Here is a 13,575-nt window from a genome sequence, read left to right as displayed (position 1 = left end):
TTAAATTTTTCACAAATATTCCATCCTACCACCACCTTCACTCTGGAGAAAGAAAGATTAGAGAAGAAAGACCCTGTTAAGCTGAGAGAAGGAAAAAGATTGACTCATCCAACAGGCTTCTATGTCCACAGCCTGAGCTCATACATGGATTGAAAGAGGGTGGTGTATCCAAGACTCACCTGAAATTGTATGCAAAATTCTGCATTTTGATTAGATTCCCAAAGGGGTCCATGACACAACTTTAAAAGCCAAAGGTCTAGCAGAAGTCTGATGGATACAAACTCAAGTTTGTATCATCCATAAATCTGACTTTAAAATATACGCCAGTAATAAAAATGCACGTGAGTCAAATACACACTTGATACAAACTTGAGTTCTGGCTCTTTAGCTTATTAGCTGTGTGATCGCCCAGATTAGCACAGCAAATCACCCAATTTTTCAGAACTTCGGTTTCTTCCACTTTAAAATGGAAAAGATAGTACCCAGCTCATTGTGAGGATTAAATGAGTTAAGGCAAGTTAAGCTTCCAGCACAGCAATGTTCATCCACTCACGAGGAGGACAGCAGAAAACTGTCAGAGCTTCTAGTGAGGAATGAAATCTGAAACCATATACATCAAACACAATGACAGAACTTAGAGGCCTAAAGCATGGTCGGTTCCCCACGTTTCCCATTCTATAACAACTCACACACCTCCCCATACGAGCAAATTCATGCTTAATTCCTTATGGTCATGAGACTACACTGTTGTGGAAGATTGTTGGTGAGAGATTCAAGAACATCTCTAATGTCTCTTAGGTGAAAAATTCAGTACTGGGAGAAAAAACATCTCTAACTATTAGCCCTTAAACTTATTAGAAATTAAGTGAAGGTTGAATACCCTATTCCTTTAAGTAAACAAGCGCCCACATTCTGTAATAATCTGTGTGATGATATATTTGAAAATGCATAACATCTTCATGTTTGTATGTATAATCTCTCTACTTATTTATGACTAGTTAATTATCTAGACCAACTAAGAAAAGTAATAGAAAACCTAAAAATCAAGAAAAATCCTTCCTCATTTATAATCAGGTTTGGACACTGGAATACTTTCTTTATCTGGCTAGAGAACCAATCTAAGATTTATATTTGCTTCAGATGGTCCAATAGATCTAACTACAGTATTTACTGATCCTTGTCTATACGTCAATCTTACCTGTTTTATAACATACATACTTGAAATGAATAACTACTCAGCCCAAAGGTTAAAAAGTTTGTAGGTATTATACTCTTACCTTACGCATATTTCAGCTATTTTTAAAGTTCAAATGAAAACAGCTAGTACAGAAGGAAATGCGCATGAAATTCTTGAGGTCTACTCAGATAACAGTCAAGATAAGGTCAGTGGATATTTGGAATACCTAAGACACTAATCTAAAATAAAACACTCTGATGGCCAAGAACACTTTCTAAAGTTGTTCTTCAGAGTAATGGTTTGTATTAAATGCTTGATTTCTCTCTATTCCAACAAATCCCTTAGACAAAAAATTTCCCCATCAGCCAGAAAAACACTGTGAGAAGAATCTGTTCAAAATTCAGCAAAGTAGTTGACACTCCCTTGATACAGCAATCTTACCTCAGAGAATGGCCTGGCTAAAACACATTTTCTAAGAATTTCAGCAGAAGGCCCAAAATGAAAAAGAAAGAAAAGTCAAAAGAAAGAAGGTTCTTTTCTACCCCTGTTCAAAGTTTTGTAAATGTTCAACTCTCTCCAGGAAATAAAATCATACAGTAAATAAAGGCTGACTTAACTGAACTGTGGTCTGTGCTTATCAATCTCAATTCAAAACAAGAACCTTAATTTTTAAACTAAGTAGATATTTATTCAGTAACCATGTACTGTAGAGCACAAGGCACTATTCCAGACACTGATGACACAACAGTCCTACTCTGATGAAGCTCATGTTCCAAAGGACAAAACTTGACCTGTGTGATGTACTTCAAACATAATTGAAAAAACATTTTCTGAAGATCTGTGATAAACCACAACAGAATAACCAAATATCAAAGCCTACAATTATAATTTTAAAATGAGAAGCCACAGTAAGAACTTCTAAGTTTTGCTAGACTTTCCACCTTTTTCAACAAATGCTTTGGTGGTAACCTGAAGGGTGGCTTAGTATTGACCTCAACTTCAAAACTGCTATTTGAAAATGTTCCGTGTGTACACCATGTATGTCGACGACAGTGAGGATCCTCCTTCCCTTCTGCACACACAGAGCAATCAGAAGTAGCTGAAAGAAGACTGCCCTCTAAAACTTAAGCTATAAAACTAACACATAATGTATCATAGCCAAAACAGGAAAAAGCTATCTTCCAAAGGCTCCCAAGATTTTATAACTTCCTGTTTCCTAACTGGAAATTTAAAAATTTATAATAAAAACTCCAAACAGATGTAAATTTAAGCTGAACAAGGACATTAAGATAAAAGAAGAAGCCCTATATAAGAAATAATAGTTTGCGATGCATCTAATTAAAACCCATGAGAGCATGACAAAAATGTAATATCAAATGTAATGTAAGATTTAAAAAAGATTCTTGAAAAAGACACACTCGAAAGAAAAAACATAAATCTTTAATCCAAAATTTCATAAAACTTTTTTTTTTAACCCTAGGGTTAGTTTGAGGGCAAGAGGGAAGAAACAGAGACATAATACCTAAGAGAAGTAAAAAGCTCCTGAAGCTCTGAGGACAATGAGGCAGTGACATTGTACAAATTAATTTCAGCTGGCGTGAAAATAGAGGTTCAAATATGTCTGCTTGGGGAGGGTATAGCTCAGTGGTAGAGTGCGTGTCTAGCTCGCACTAGGTCCTGGATTCAATCCCCAGTACCTCCATTAATAAATAAATAAGCAAACCTAATTACCTTCCCCCCAAATAAGACTGCTAAATTACAATGGTATACTAAAGAAAGTTTAGTAATATAAGAAGTACAATTACCAGCAGCAACTACTTATTTGTACTATAAAAACATTTCATAAAACAAGCATGTGTTCTGTTAGTAAAAGGAAGAAACAACGATATTTACAAAATAAAGAAAAGAGTGAATTTGAAGCCGTCAGCACAACATGGAAATGGGAGTCACAAACAATAACAGTGCTGAAGATGACACTTACTCAGTTTCCTAAATCCCAGGTCCTCTGCTAAGCGTTTTCACTTAAGATTGAATCCTCACAGCCACTGTCAAATAGATATCATTATAATTCCCGATCTACAGATGAAAAACGACTGGACTTTGGAAATTAAAGTCATTTGCCCAAGGTCACACAACTAGTAAGTGGCAGGGCTGGGACCCAAACCCAGGTGTTTCTAACCCAGAGGGCGAATGTCTTACCCACTTCTCAAAAGGCAATGCCCACCCTAGCACTGCCTAGAAAGGGCACCTAGACTCGGAGGAACTTGTCTGGTCCTGGAGATGGCACTACTCCCCCGTGAAGATATGTAAGGTTTTCTCGACAGCCTCCCTTCTGATTCCATGCTCAACAAGCAACTTCTGGTTTGCTCTGGGTCCCACACAGCCTGCCTACAAGGAGATCATGGTCTGGCCCCAGGGCACACACACTTGGGGCCCATGGTGGTTCCTTATCTCATCATAAACTACTAAGCTCGCATCCTGGTTTGACATATTCTCCAAGAGCTGGGATAATGCAGGTCTTACTCTCTGAAACCTCTAGATTTTTAAGCCTGACCATCTCATTGTAGATTGTGATATCCTTTCAGGGACACACTGCCCCATGGGAGTGGTCGTGCCCAGCTGACACACTCTGGTCTCACCACCTCCATCGAGCCTCTGCAACATGCTTTCAAAATTAGAGAGAAAGTTTTCTAATTCTCCTTAACTCTATAAAGATTTCCATAGCCTCTCTTGGAAAAAGGGTTATGAAACTCAATGAATGAGAAATAAGGAATTTCAACAACTGAGAGGCTGTTGCTGTAAAGAACAGCAATGTTTACCTACAGCAGTAATTTTTTTTTCCATTTTCAAAAGTCACTTTCCATAGTTCAAATGTAGTGGATTTAGAAAAAAGTTAACAATCTAAGTTAACTATATTGGCTATAAATATGTTAACCTTTTTGTTTTTGGTTCCTTAATGCATTATAAAATGTCTCACACAGTCAAAAAACTATAAACACTAACAAACAAACATCATTTACTCACACATTCAGCTTAAAAAAAAAATACTATACATATAGTTGAAGATGCTGGATATAGCATTATAACAGTATTACTGTATAACCCTTAAAATTGTCCTTATACAAGTGAAATGGTATTCACCTAAGCAAGGAAATTGAAGATTTCCCTGCCAACTTAAATTTGGGCAGTAGCAATACTTATCAGCCAAATCTACATCCCTTGATAATTCTAAGTTTTCTTGATGAGAGAATAGTGCAAAATAACATACCAATATCTCTTGATATGAATCTCATAGGTGATGTATGGACACAAACTAAGAACAGTTGTTGCCCTGACTCAGAGGATTTCTGAACAATCATTGGGTAAGATTAAGCCTGGGCCTAAGCCATCTGTTTACACGCTACAGAGCAGGGCTTCTGGAGCTTCGAAAAGTTTGCTATACAAACTAACTTTCTAACCCTAACTGTAGTTAAATGTTGGAAATGGTGGGACAGCTGGGCAAGACGGGGTAAGACATTTTCTAGGGTTAATACCTGTTCTCACTTAAAGCACTCTACCTTTCTGTTAAAAATCAGTCTCACTGTATACCCACAGCGATATGAAGGTGCTTATTCCTGAGTCTGATAACCTACCTCAAACAAGGGATGGCAACTTTTCTGGGCTTCCTGACCAACAGAGAAGCAAAGTAATGCTTCAGTTCAACCTGTATTTATTAAGCACATTCCATGCCTACTACTTTGGGTACAAAAATAAATTAACCACAGATCCTCAAGAAGTTGACTCTAGTGGTTGTAGGCAGACTTGGTGGATGAGGAAGAAATCACAAAAAAAAGAAAAAAAAAAGAAACCAAAATAGGAAAAATGGGTGAAGAAAGCAAAAAAGATGAAATAAACGCAGGTAGGCAGGACCAGTCACTAAAGTCGGCTCTCCTGGTTTAATTTCTCCTTCTTGGGCTGTTCCATTTCAGTTTCCTTCAAAGGCTCTCCCTCCTCTATTCAACCCAGAGGGGTCTGCTACATCCTCCTCTTCTCTCCTGGACAGCCTCATACCCTCTTCCAGGTTAACTGACCCAGACTGATGATGCCCAAATCTCTTCCCCCGAGCCTGGATCTCTTCCCTGAGCTCCCACCTGCACGTGCTCTGCCTGCTAAACAGCTCCAGTTGGCACCTCAAATTCAATGCTTCCAGAATTGAACTCACCACACCCGCCCTTACTCCCCTCAAACCTGTTCTTCCTTTTGTGTTTCCTCCCTCAGTTACAGTCCCCATCATTTCCTGGAAACCTGAGTATCAACCTGGACGCCGGCTAGTCCTTCCTGGACACTTGAGAAATAGGTCCTGAATATCTCCAGACTCCACCCACCTCTCTCCATCCCAATCCAAATCCAAGTGACTACCATCTGCACCACAACTACTCCTTTCTAAGCCTTCTCCAGGGGGTTCACTCCTTATAAAAACAATCACACCACACCCCTGCTTAAAAACCCTTCACAAACTTCTCTACTTTCAGGACAAGCCTAAACCCTTTAACAAAAACCTCTCACTGTGTGGCCCCTGCTCCAGACACTTCCCTCTCCCAACTTCAGGCTCCAGGTAGATTATCTGACTCATGTCTTTAGCCATGTCTTCTGATGGAACAGTATCTTCCCACCCTTGACAGAACCACCTGCCTCATCCTTCAGGTCCCAGCTAGACATCACTTGCCCCGGGAAGCCTTCCCTTTGCTGCCTCTCTACTGTCTATAGCACACTCTGTTTCCTCTATCATCACCTGCATCATGCCTGTTTTCTTACTGGTACCAAAACTAGGGTGAGCTCCTAACAGGCACTTAACAGGTCTTTAATACTGACTGATCAAATGACTGGACAATCACCAGAGGCACCGTTTACTGCCAGCTTTTTATGAACTACAACATTAGCTGGATTTCCAGTCAAGACTACAACATAAACGTTTAAGTGAAATAACCAGTTTCTCCATCTTTCTCTTACCTCAGAACCAGGCAGCCAAAGACTGGAAAGGTCCTAGGTTTAACTGGAGCCTCTTCACAGGCCTTCCTTACATAGCGTTTTAAACATAAGATACTGTATGGATACTTGAGGACTCCATAACTTCCTACTGACTGGATTTGGGGTTTTCCTGGGCAAACCTCCCTATGACTACTGTAACAGACTAGTTATTAGAACTATGGCTTCATATGCATATTAAACCACACAATCACTCTGAGCCTTAGGCATCATTGTTATCCCCACGGTTCAGCTGAAGGAATTGGAGCTCTGACAGGTCACATAACTCACGTAAGGCTAAACAACTACTTGATTAAGAAACCAGAACTCAAGTTCAATACGTCCCTAGAATTTTGGCTTGGCCTATACCAAACATTCAATGAATGAAGTCAGTAAACTGTCCTCAATCAGGATGGCCCATTTGAGATTTTACTATAAAACCAGAACTTGGATAGTTCATTCTTTTTTTTTTTTTTTCAAGTGGGTTAAAACAACCATTATATTTTGCTCACAATTCTGTGGATCAGGAATTTGGGGAGAACTTGGCTAAATGCCATCTGGGTGACTGGGGCCTGGAAGGATCCAATTCCAAGACGGCTTCTTCACTCAGATGCCAAAATGCATTCCTATTCCATTTTGGATTACATTCTGGGAGAACATACAAACATTTTCAAAACTCAGGCACTGTTAATCCTCTTATGGAGCACACCCAAAGAAAGACCTCTTGCTCTGTATCAAATCCTTCCTCATGGGGGGTGGGGAGGGTTGGTTCAGGGGCAACTGATAGCATGGCCAGGAGGGGCATACTTTGAGAACACACGCAGCCAGCGTGCAATTATAATAGCTGGGAAGTAAGGAGCAAAGCCAGGCCAGAGAAGCCTGCAGCCCTTTGGGGGGCTTACCTCCCGCAGCTCCAGTCTTTGGGCCACAGCCTCTAGGCTCTCCTGGCCAGTGCTCTCCACAGACAGCGTGAACTCCACAAACTCGTTGTTGAGCAGCTGGATCCGGGCAACCAGGCAGCTCTTGCTGGATACCGTGTAGCGCCGGGTGCGTTTTAGTTTCAATCCAAATGGTAGTGGCATCTTCTTCTCCCTTCAAGAGTGGAGGGGTAAAAAGGGAAAAGCACCGCCACCAATCCAGTGGTGGCGATGGCGAGAGAAAGCGATCCTGTCCCGACGGGAGTACTGTACCGTCTCCGGCTGCTCACCCAGCAGCTGCTGCCGCCATCAAAAAGCAACCGAGTCTCCAAAGACCAGGTGATGGGAGCACCCACGCCAGTGCTGGGGAAAAAGGAACACTGGTTACTCCCGGCTTTGTTTTTAAAAATAAAAACCAATAAAGCTGTATCTAAGGAATTAGCTTTCCCTCGCCTCTGGAAAAATAAGGCATTAGCAGGATCTGGGAGGCAGTGAGGAAGTTTATCATCAGAGCTGCGTTATGCCCTGGGTCAGACTCCACCCCTCACTCAATCCCACAAATAGTGGTGACAATGTGTGGCTACCTTCAGGATTAAATGAGATAATGGTTGGCATTACTATAAACCCAAATTTAGTAGCTAGCATTAGTGGTCCTCTTTCTATTTTAAATAAAGTTTTGTTTTTTTCATAGTTAACTTTTTGGCTCCTCGATACTCCGAATGTCGGAGCTCTTTAGTCCTTAAGTGAGATAATTGCAAAAAACAAAAAACAAAAAAACTCCAAAAGAGCTAAATTCAAGTCTCAGTCCCAATTAGGCAAATTAACCCTGAACCCGAATGGAACAATCTCCTATAACATGTAGCAGCTGTGAGGTTCAAACAAGGTGAACATTTAACAAGCATTTATTAAATAAACCTTTTCTGATTTATAAATATTTACGTCACCAGATTGATTTATTTATAAACGAATTATAAAAGAGCCAACAAATGCTTGTTATCGGATTACCACCGCGAGTGTGTTTAAGTTCTGAAAAGCGTGGCCCTGGGCCCTCTTCGGGTGGGGACGCCTAAAGAGGCGGTGAGCCTTCACCTAAGCGGGGCCGTGGCCCAAAAGAGGAGGTGGGCGAGGCCTTAAACGCCATCCTGAGTTAACTACGGGCCGACGGAGCTCAGCAAGCCCATGAGGCCGCGAGGACTGCGGAGAGCTCGGGCTTGGACTCGTCCCGCGTCCTCCCCCCGGAAGACCAGGTGGCGTTGCCGGGACAACGCGCAGCCTCGGAGGCCCCGGAACCCTCCGCCTGCGGCCCCGTTTCCGGACGGACGCGCTAGGTTAGGACGGGCCCCCGCCGACGCCGGAGGGAACATTTAAAGAACCCAGCACCAGCGCCACAGGCGAAGGCGAGGTTTCGGCGGGGTCCATTTGATTCCCGATTTGGAGCCTCAGGACCCCCGAAATACCAACTTAACAACTTTTAAAAACACACCTGTTGGTGGTAACGCCTGGGCTGAAGCAAACTGGGCATTAACGGCAGCAGGGAAATTTTATTTTGGCTGGGTTTTTTCCCCCTAAATGAGTCTACAAAATCGCGGATATTTGCAAAATCCCGGAACGGTACCCACCCTCCGTTATCTTCTGAACAGAGGCTGACCCCCAGGATGAATCGTACAGCGAGGCTCGGCCGTGGCTGGCTACACTGAACTTGGGCAGGGACCCGCGCAGAGGGGCAGAGTCAGCCCCCAACCCTCTCATCTGGCGGATACAGAACCGAGGCCTCGAGAGAAGCAGCTTTCTCAGCTCCACACTAGGACAGGCTGAGCTGGGAACCGATCCCTGATTCCTCACTCCCCGTACCTTGCTCTTTTCCGCTTTTCTGACTGCGTCTCAGCCCCAGAGGTGATGGGCACTCAGGGCTAGGGGGTGGGAGATCTAGAGATACAGTTTAGTTATTACACTAGGCTTTGCCAAGCTTAACATTTTATAATTACATTCCAAATAAGTGTAATACGTCTCTTAGTAGTGGGCCTTTAGAGACACCTAAGACGAATCATAAGCCGTCGCTGCTCTTAAGGAGATTACACGCATGCTATAATTACATACATGGCTGTATCTCTAATTAGGACCCAACCACGGTTTTCTGTTGTTTTCGTTCTTTGAGTTTGGATTTTGTTTTGCTTTTTGGGCTCTGGTTATCCCCGGATGGCTGGAAAAATAAAAGCTAAAAACAAGAAATAAAAGAAGGCCAGAGGGAAAAAGAAAACTAGAACTACCTAAAGCACCGTGTTAATTAACAGCATTTGCTGAGTGCTGTCGGAAGGTAAAAACACCATACTAAAGGGGAATAGAAAATAAATATTATAAAAAGATATGGGCTCTACTTGGAGTTTTCAATGCTCTTTGCTATGTCAGGGTATAAACCAAACAGACAGTTGAGGCAAAATGGAAAAAAAAATCGAGAGATGAGTGCCTTAAAAAATAAGCTTTCAATTAGAAAATTGCCTGCTGAGCCATGAGTTTGTATAATTTTAAAAAGATTATATATACATATCATATACACTAAGTACCCTTTCAAGAGATGAGGGGTGAATTTCAATATTATATACAAATTATGGTAACTTGTAACAGGACAGATTAAATCATATAAATGAAGAGACAAGATATTGTGTATATTAAGAGAAAAAATGAATATTTGTCTTGGGGTATTCAAATATGGTATTCTCTTTACTACAAATACAGAACTATGCCTTGAAGGCAGTAGATACTACACTATACAACTTAATCATTAACTTATGCTCTGATGAAGCAAACAGAGTAAAACTTTTCCATTGTCCCTGAGATTTGAAATGTTTTACAGCATCAGGGATTAAAAAAAGCCAATGTTTTCTCTTTATTTTGGCAGCTGTTATAATGTAATTGAAACAGCTGGGGGGGGTGTATCAGATGCATTTTTGCCTTAGATCCATAAGAATAGCTTGCTTTTTGGTTATTTATATAAAACCTGTATTAAAATAATTTCTGCCTAATAATTTACAAAATTATCAATGATTTATGCCTCTTAATTTTCAGTTATGTACAGCTTTTGCTACCAAATGTTATAAAATTATGAATGTCTGAATGGGTAAGCAGAAATTTGAGATGGTTTTGGGGGGTCTGTTTCAGGTGTAAAATAACTAAGTAATTTGAAAAGTAGCTGGGTCTGGAATTATAACTTATCTAACTACTAAACAGATAATTCATAATTAGCTATTGAAGGAAAATACTAGGAGATATTTTGCTTTTCTACAAAAATAACTTTGTTTTGAAATAAAAAACAGGTACATACTAAATTCTGTTCAGGTTTTCAAAAGGCAGTCTGAGATTTGTGAATTCATTTTAATGTTTTCACATCCTTTCTCAGAAGTTTCTTATACACTTTAATTCTGAATCCTATGGTTTCCCCCTTGTTGCATAAAGTCCTCACCACATGTAATTTTGCCAATGATGCTTTGAAATAAAACAATCACTAAAACAGTATATGACACTTTTAGAATAATATGTAGATCTATAGGATTAAAGGAAACGCATGTTTCTCCTGAACATTTATGCGTAGAACTCGAATATAAAATGTCCTAGAAACAAAACAGACAACTATTTTCGGAGTAAAATTTCTATCATGTCCTAAACTTAAAAAATCTGTCAGCAACCATCAGGCATACAGCAGTTGTCACTTGGAGCACACGGAGTGTTTCAAACGTGTTTGCGAGCACACGCTATTATTATAAGGCCTTCTCAGCAAAAAAGAAAATAAGACGAGCATGCCAAGAGCGGCCAATCTCATCAGGATTTGCAGAAATCACAAGTCGGAATTTGCAGACCCAAGAATTCTTTTTTCCAGAGTAAACACTCTATACTCCAAAAACAAAACAAGTCATCACCACCAAACAGTCCTTCCCTACTCGCCTTCTCGCCAAAGTTATCTGGCAAGTCTTGCACTTTATATGCCGAGAGGCACAAACATGCCTAAGACTTTTAAAACCCTGATCCGGAATTAAGCCGCTACAATCAGCCGAGGATTTCAGAAGAGAAGTTCAGGACCCGCTTTAGAAATTATTACTCGAGTAGATCGATGAAAACCTGGAAAAGGAAGACTTTTCTTTTTGTTACGCTCCTGCCTTGGGTCTGGTAGCCGGGACCCATCCTCGGGACTCCGGGGTCCCGACTCGCGGACACACCCCAGCGCTCGGCCTCGCGCCCGCCCTCCGCCCTCCGCCCTCCGCCCTCCGCCCGCTGGCCTGGCCCCCGCGCCCTCACCTGCTCCCGCTCCCGCATCCTCGGGGCCGCGCAGCCCCGCTCAGCGGCCCGCCTCCCGGGGCCCCGCTGCGCGGCCGCCGCAGCCGCGCCTGCACGCTAGCCCGCGCCGCGGCGCGCTCATGGGGCTCGCACGCCTCACTTCCTGTCTCCCCAAACTCGGCCCGCAGACCATTCCCCCGCGCAGAGTCCCGCGGCGGCCGCGGCGAGGGGAGAGGCCCGGAGGGGGACCGGCCGGCCAGCAGCGCCGCACAAAGAAGCCGGGCGGGGGCCGGAGCGGCAGGAAGACAGACGGACGGACGGGCACGGGACGCGCGGCCGGAGCAGCGGAGCGGCCGGGGCCGGGCGTCCCTCCCCCTGGGCCGGGAGGAGGCGGCGGCGGCGGCGGCGGCGGGCCGTGACCTCAGAGAGTTGGAATGCGGGCGGGGGAGGCGCGGACAGCTGCGCCCGGCCGCCGGGGAGGGGGCGCGCCGCGGCTTTTTTTAATCATATGACCACTTATTTTAAGAGTTTCCAAATAAAGCGAGGCTTTTAATAAAAATGAGGGGAGGGGGATATTATATCGGTGCCAGGGAAAGGGTTTTATTCCCGTGTTGTTACTAGACGGTCTGTAAAGTACTATTACTGCTGGAGTTCGTTTACTACATTTGTGAAAACAAATATGCTATTTCTTCCCCCCGTGCTTTCATCTGAGGATATAACCCATAAAAAGAAAAACAGAAAGAAAGAAAAAAAAACATTGGTATAGAGTGGCTAAGTCCCCTTCCCCTAAGAAAGGTTGATAACTTGTAGGTCTTCAAAAAAGCCGTATGTACATGCAATACAAAGTAGAGGTCTTAAGGATGGGAACTGCAGGGCCGAGTTTTATGGGTTCAAATCTCAGAGCCAACACTTACCAGTTGGGTGACCTTGTGCGAATAACCTTTCTGTGCCTGCTCCTCTCCTATAAAATGGTAATACTAGTAATCACTTTCCAGTAACTTGTGTAATGTATGTGAAGTGTTTCATTTCATTCTAGGGTCTATCAGCAATTTCATTATTGCATGGTATTGTTACATTGCATTATTATTATTATTACTGCACTGCAACTTAAGCCAAGGAATAAAACTGTGTGGCCCTAAATCCATTACAGTAGGGTGTTTCATCTTTACTTGGCATGTAAAGTGATTGGACCAGAGAAACTTTATTTATGCAAATTTTAATTTAAATGATTGTTTCAATGCTTTCCTTTCTGGAAAGCTTTTTTATGTTACTTTTCATTTACATCTCCTTTTCTTCAACAGACGCTTGTTGAGTACTTACTCATGGTCCCTGCACACAGAGGGCTTCTGGTCTAGTGGGTGATGAACCTACACACCACACATTCACAGGACAAACAAGGCTAGAGTGTAAGCACCACCCTAGAGGTATGAGCCCTATGCAGGAACAAACCACAGGCAGGATTTGGGCTGGGTATTGGAGCTCAAGACAAATAAGGTTTCATGTGTTTCTAATTGGAAAAAATTAATTAATTCTGCTTGTAACTGATATTTCAACTGGACACTATGGGGGGGGTCAGTTTGTGTGTGAGGAAAGAAAAGAGAAAATAAGCTACTCTTCTGGTCACTCAAACTAGAAAAATTGAAATTATCTAAGTCTTCTCCCTTTCCTTCTCCAGCCAATCACCAAGACATGATAGTTCCTCCTTTGAAATGTCTCACGCTTTCTTTCCTTCCTCTGTTCCTCAACACTCCACCACCACCACCATTCCAATGGAAACCTTCATCCCCCATCATTTTACCTCTGGATTATTGCAACAAGGGTGGCCTCCTTGCCTCTGGTTTCTGTTCTCTCTTCTTTCCATGCTAATAATACCAGGCTTATCTCTCCCTGGGGTTCATGGCTCCCCATGAACCCCCAAGGCTAAGCTTTTGTGCCTGACCTTTAGGGCCTTTCTAAACTGGGCTCAGCCTCTCTGACCATCCTGTGTCTCTCTTCCCTCCTAATGCCTCCATCAAGCTGTCTCTCCTGGCCCAGAGAACCTCCTGCCCTGCTTCCATTTCTCTTCAAGCCTCAAGTCAAGGCTCTGCTTCCAAGACAACTTGCGAGCCACCCCATTCCACAGTAATCCCCAGACTTGGCAAGAACTTTAAAAACTATTTCATGAAGGCTTCTTTTGTATCTCCTAGAATTCCTGGGACACTACTGAGCAGA

The 13,575-nt window shown here is 42.7% G+C and overlaps 1 protein-coding gene across 1 annotated transcript in view; it reads right to left on the bottom strand.

The window, feature by feature from the left end:
* Positions 1–11,759, bottom strand: part of PTPN21 (protein tyrosine phosphatase non-receptor type 21) — a 63,590-nt gene extending 51,831 nt beyond the window's left edge. Inside the window, exons 1-2 of the mRNA XM_074365174.1 lie at positions 11,386–11,759; positions 7,084–7,461 (exon numbers count right to left, since the gene is read on the bottom strand). Of these exons, the coding sequence (XP_074221275.1) occupies positions 7,084–7,263 (180 nt within the window). The 5' untranslated portion in view covers positions 7,264–7,461; positions 11,386–11,759. The remainder of the gene's footprint in view (positions 1–7,083; positions 7,462–11,385) is intronic.
* Positions 11,760–13,575: the final 1,816 nt, after the last annotated feature.

The sequence above is a fragment of the Camelus bactrianus genome, chromosome 6 (genome assembly GCF_048773025.1).
Source record: "Camelus bactrianus isolate YW-2024 breed Bactrian camel chromosome 6, ASM4877302v1, whole genome shotgun sequence".
NCBI lineage: Eukaryota > Metazoa > Chordata > Mammalia > Artiodactyla > Camelidae > Camelus > Camelus bactrianus.
Note: the sequence above shows the minus strand (reverse complement) of the source record. Positions and strands in the feature narration are given on the sequence as shown.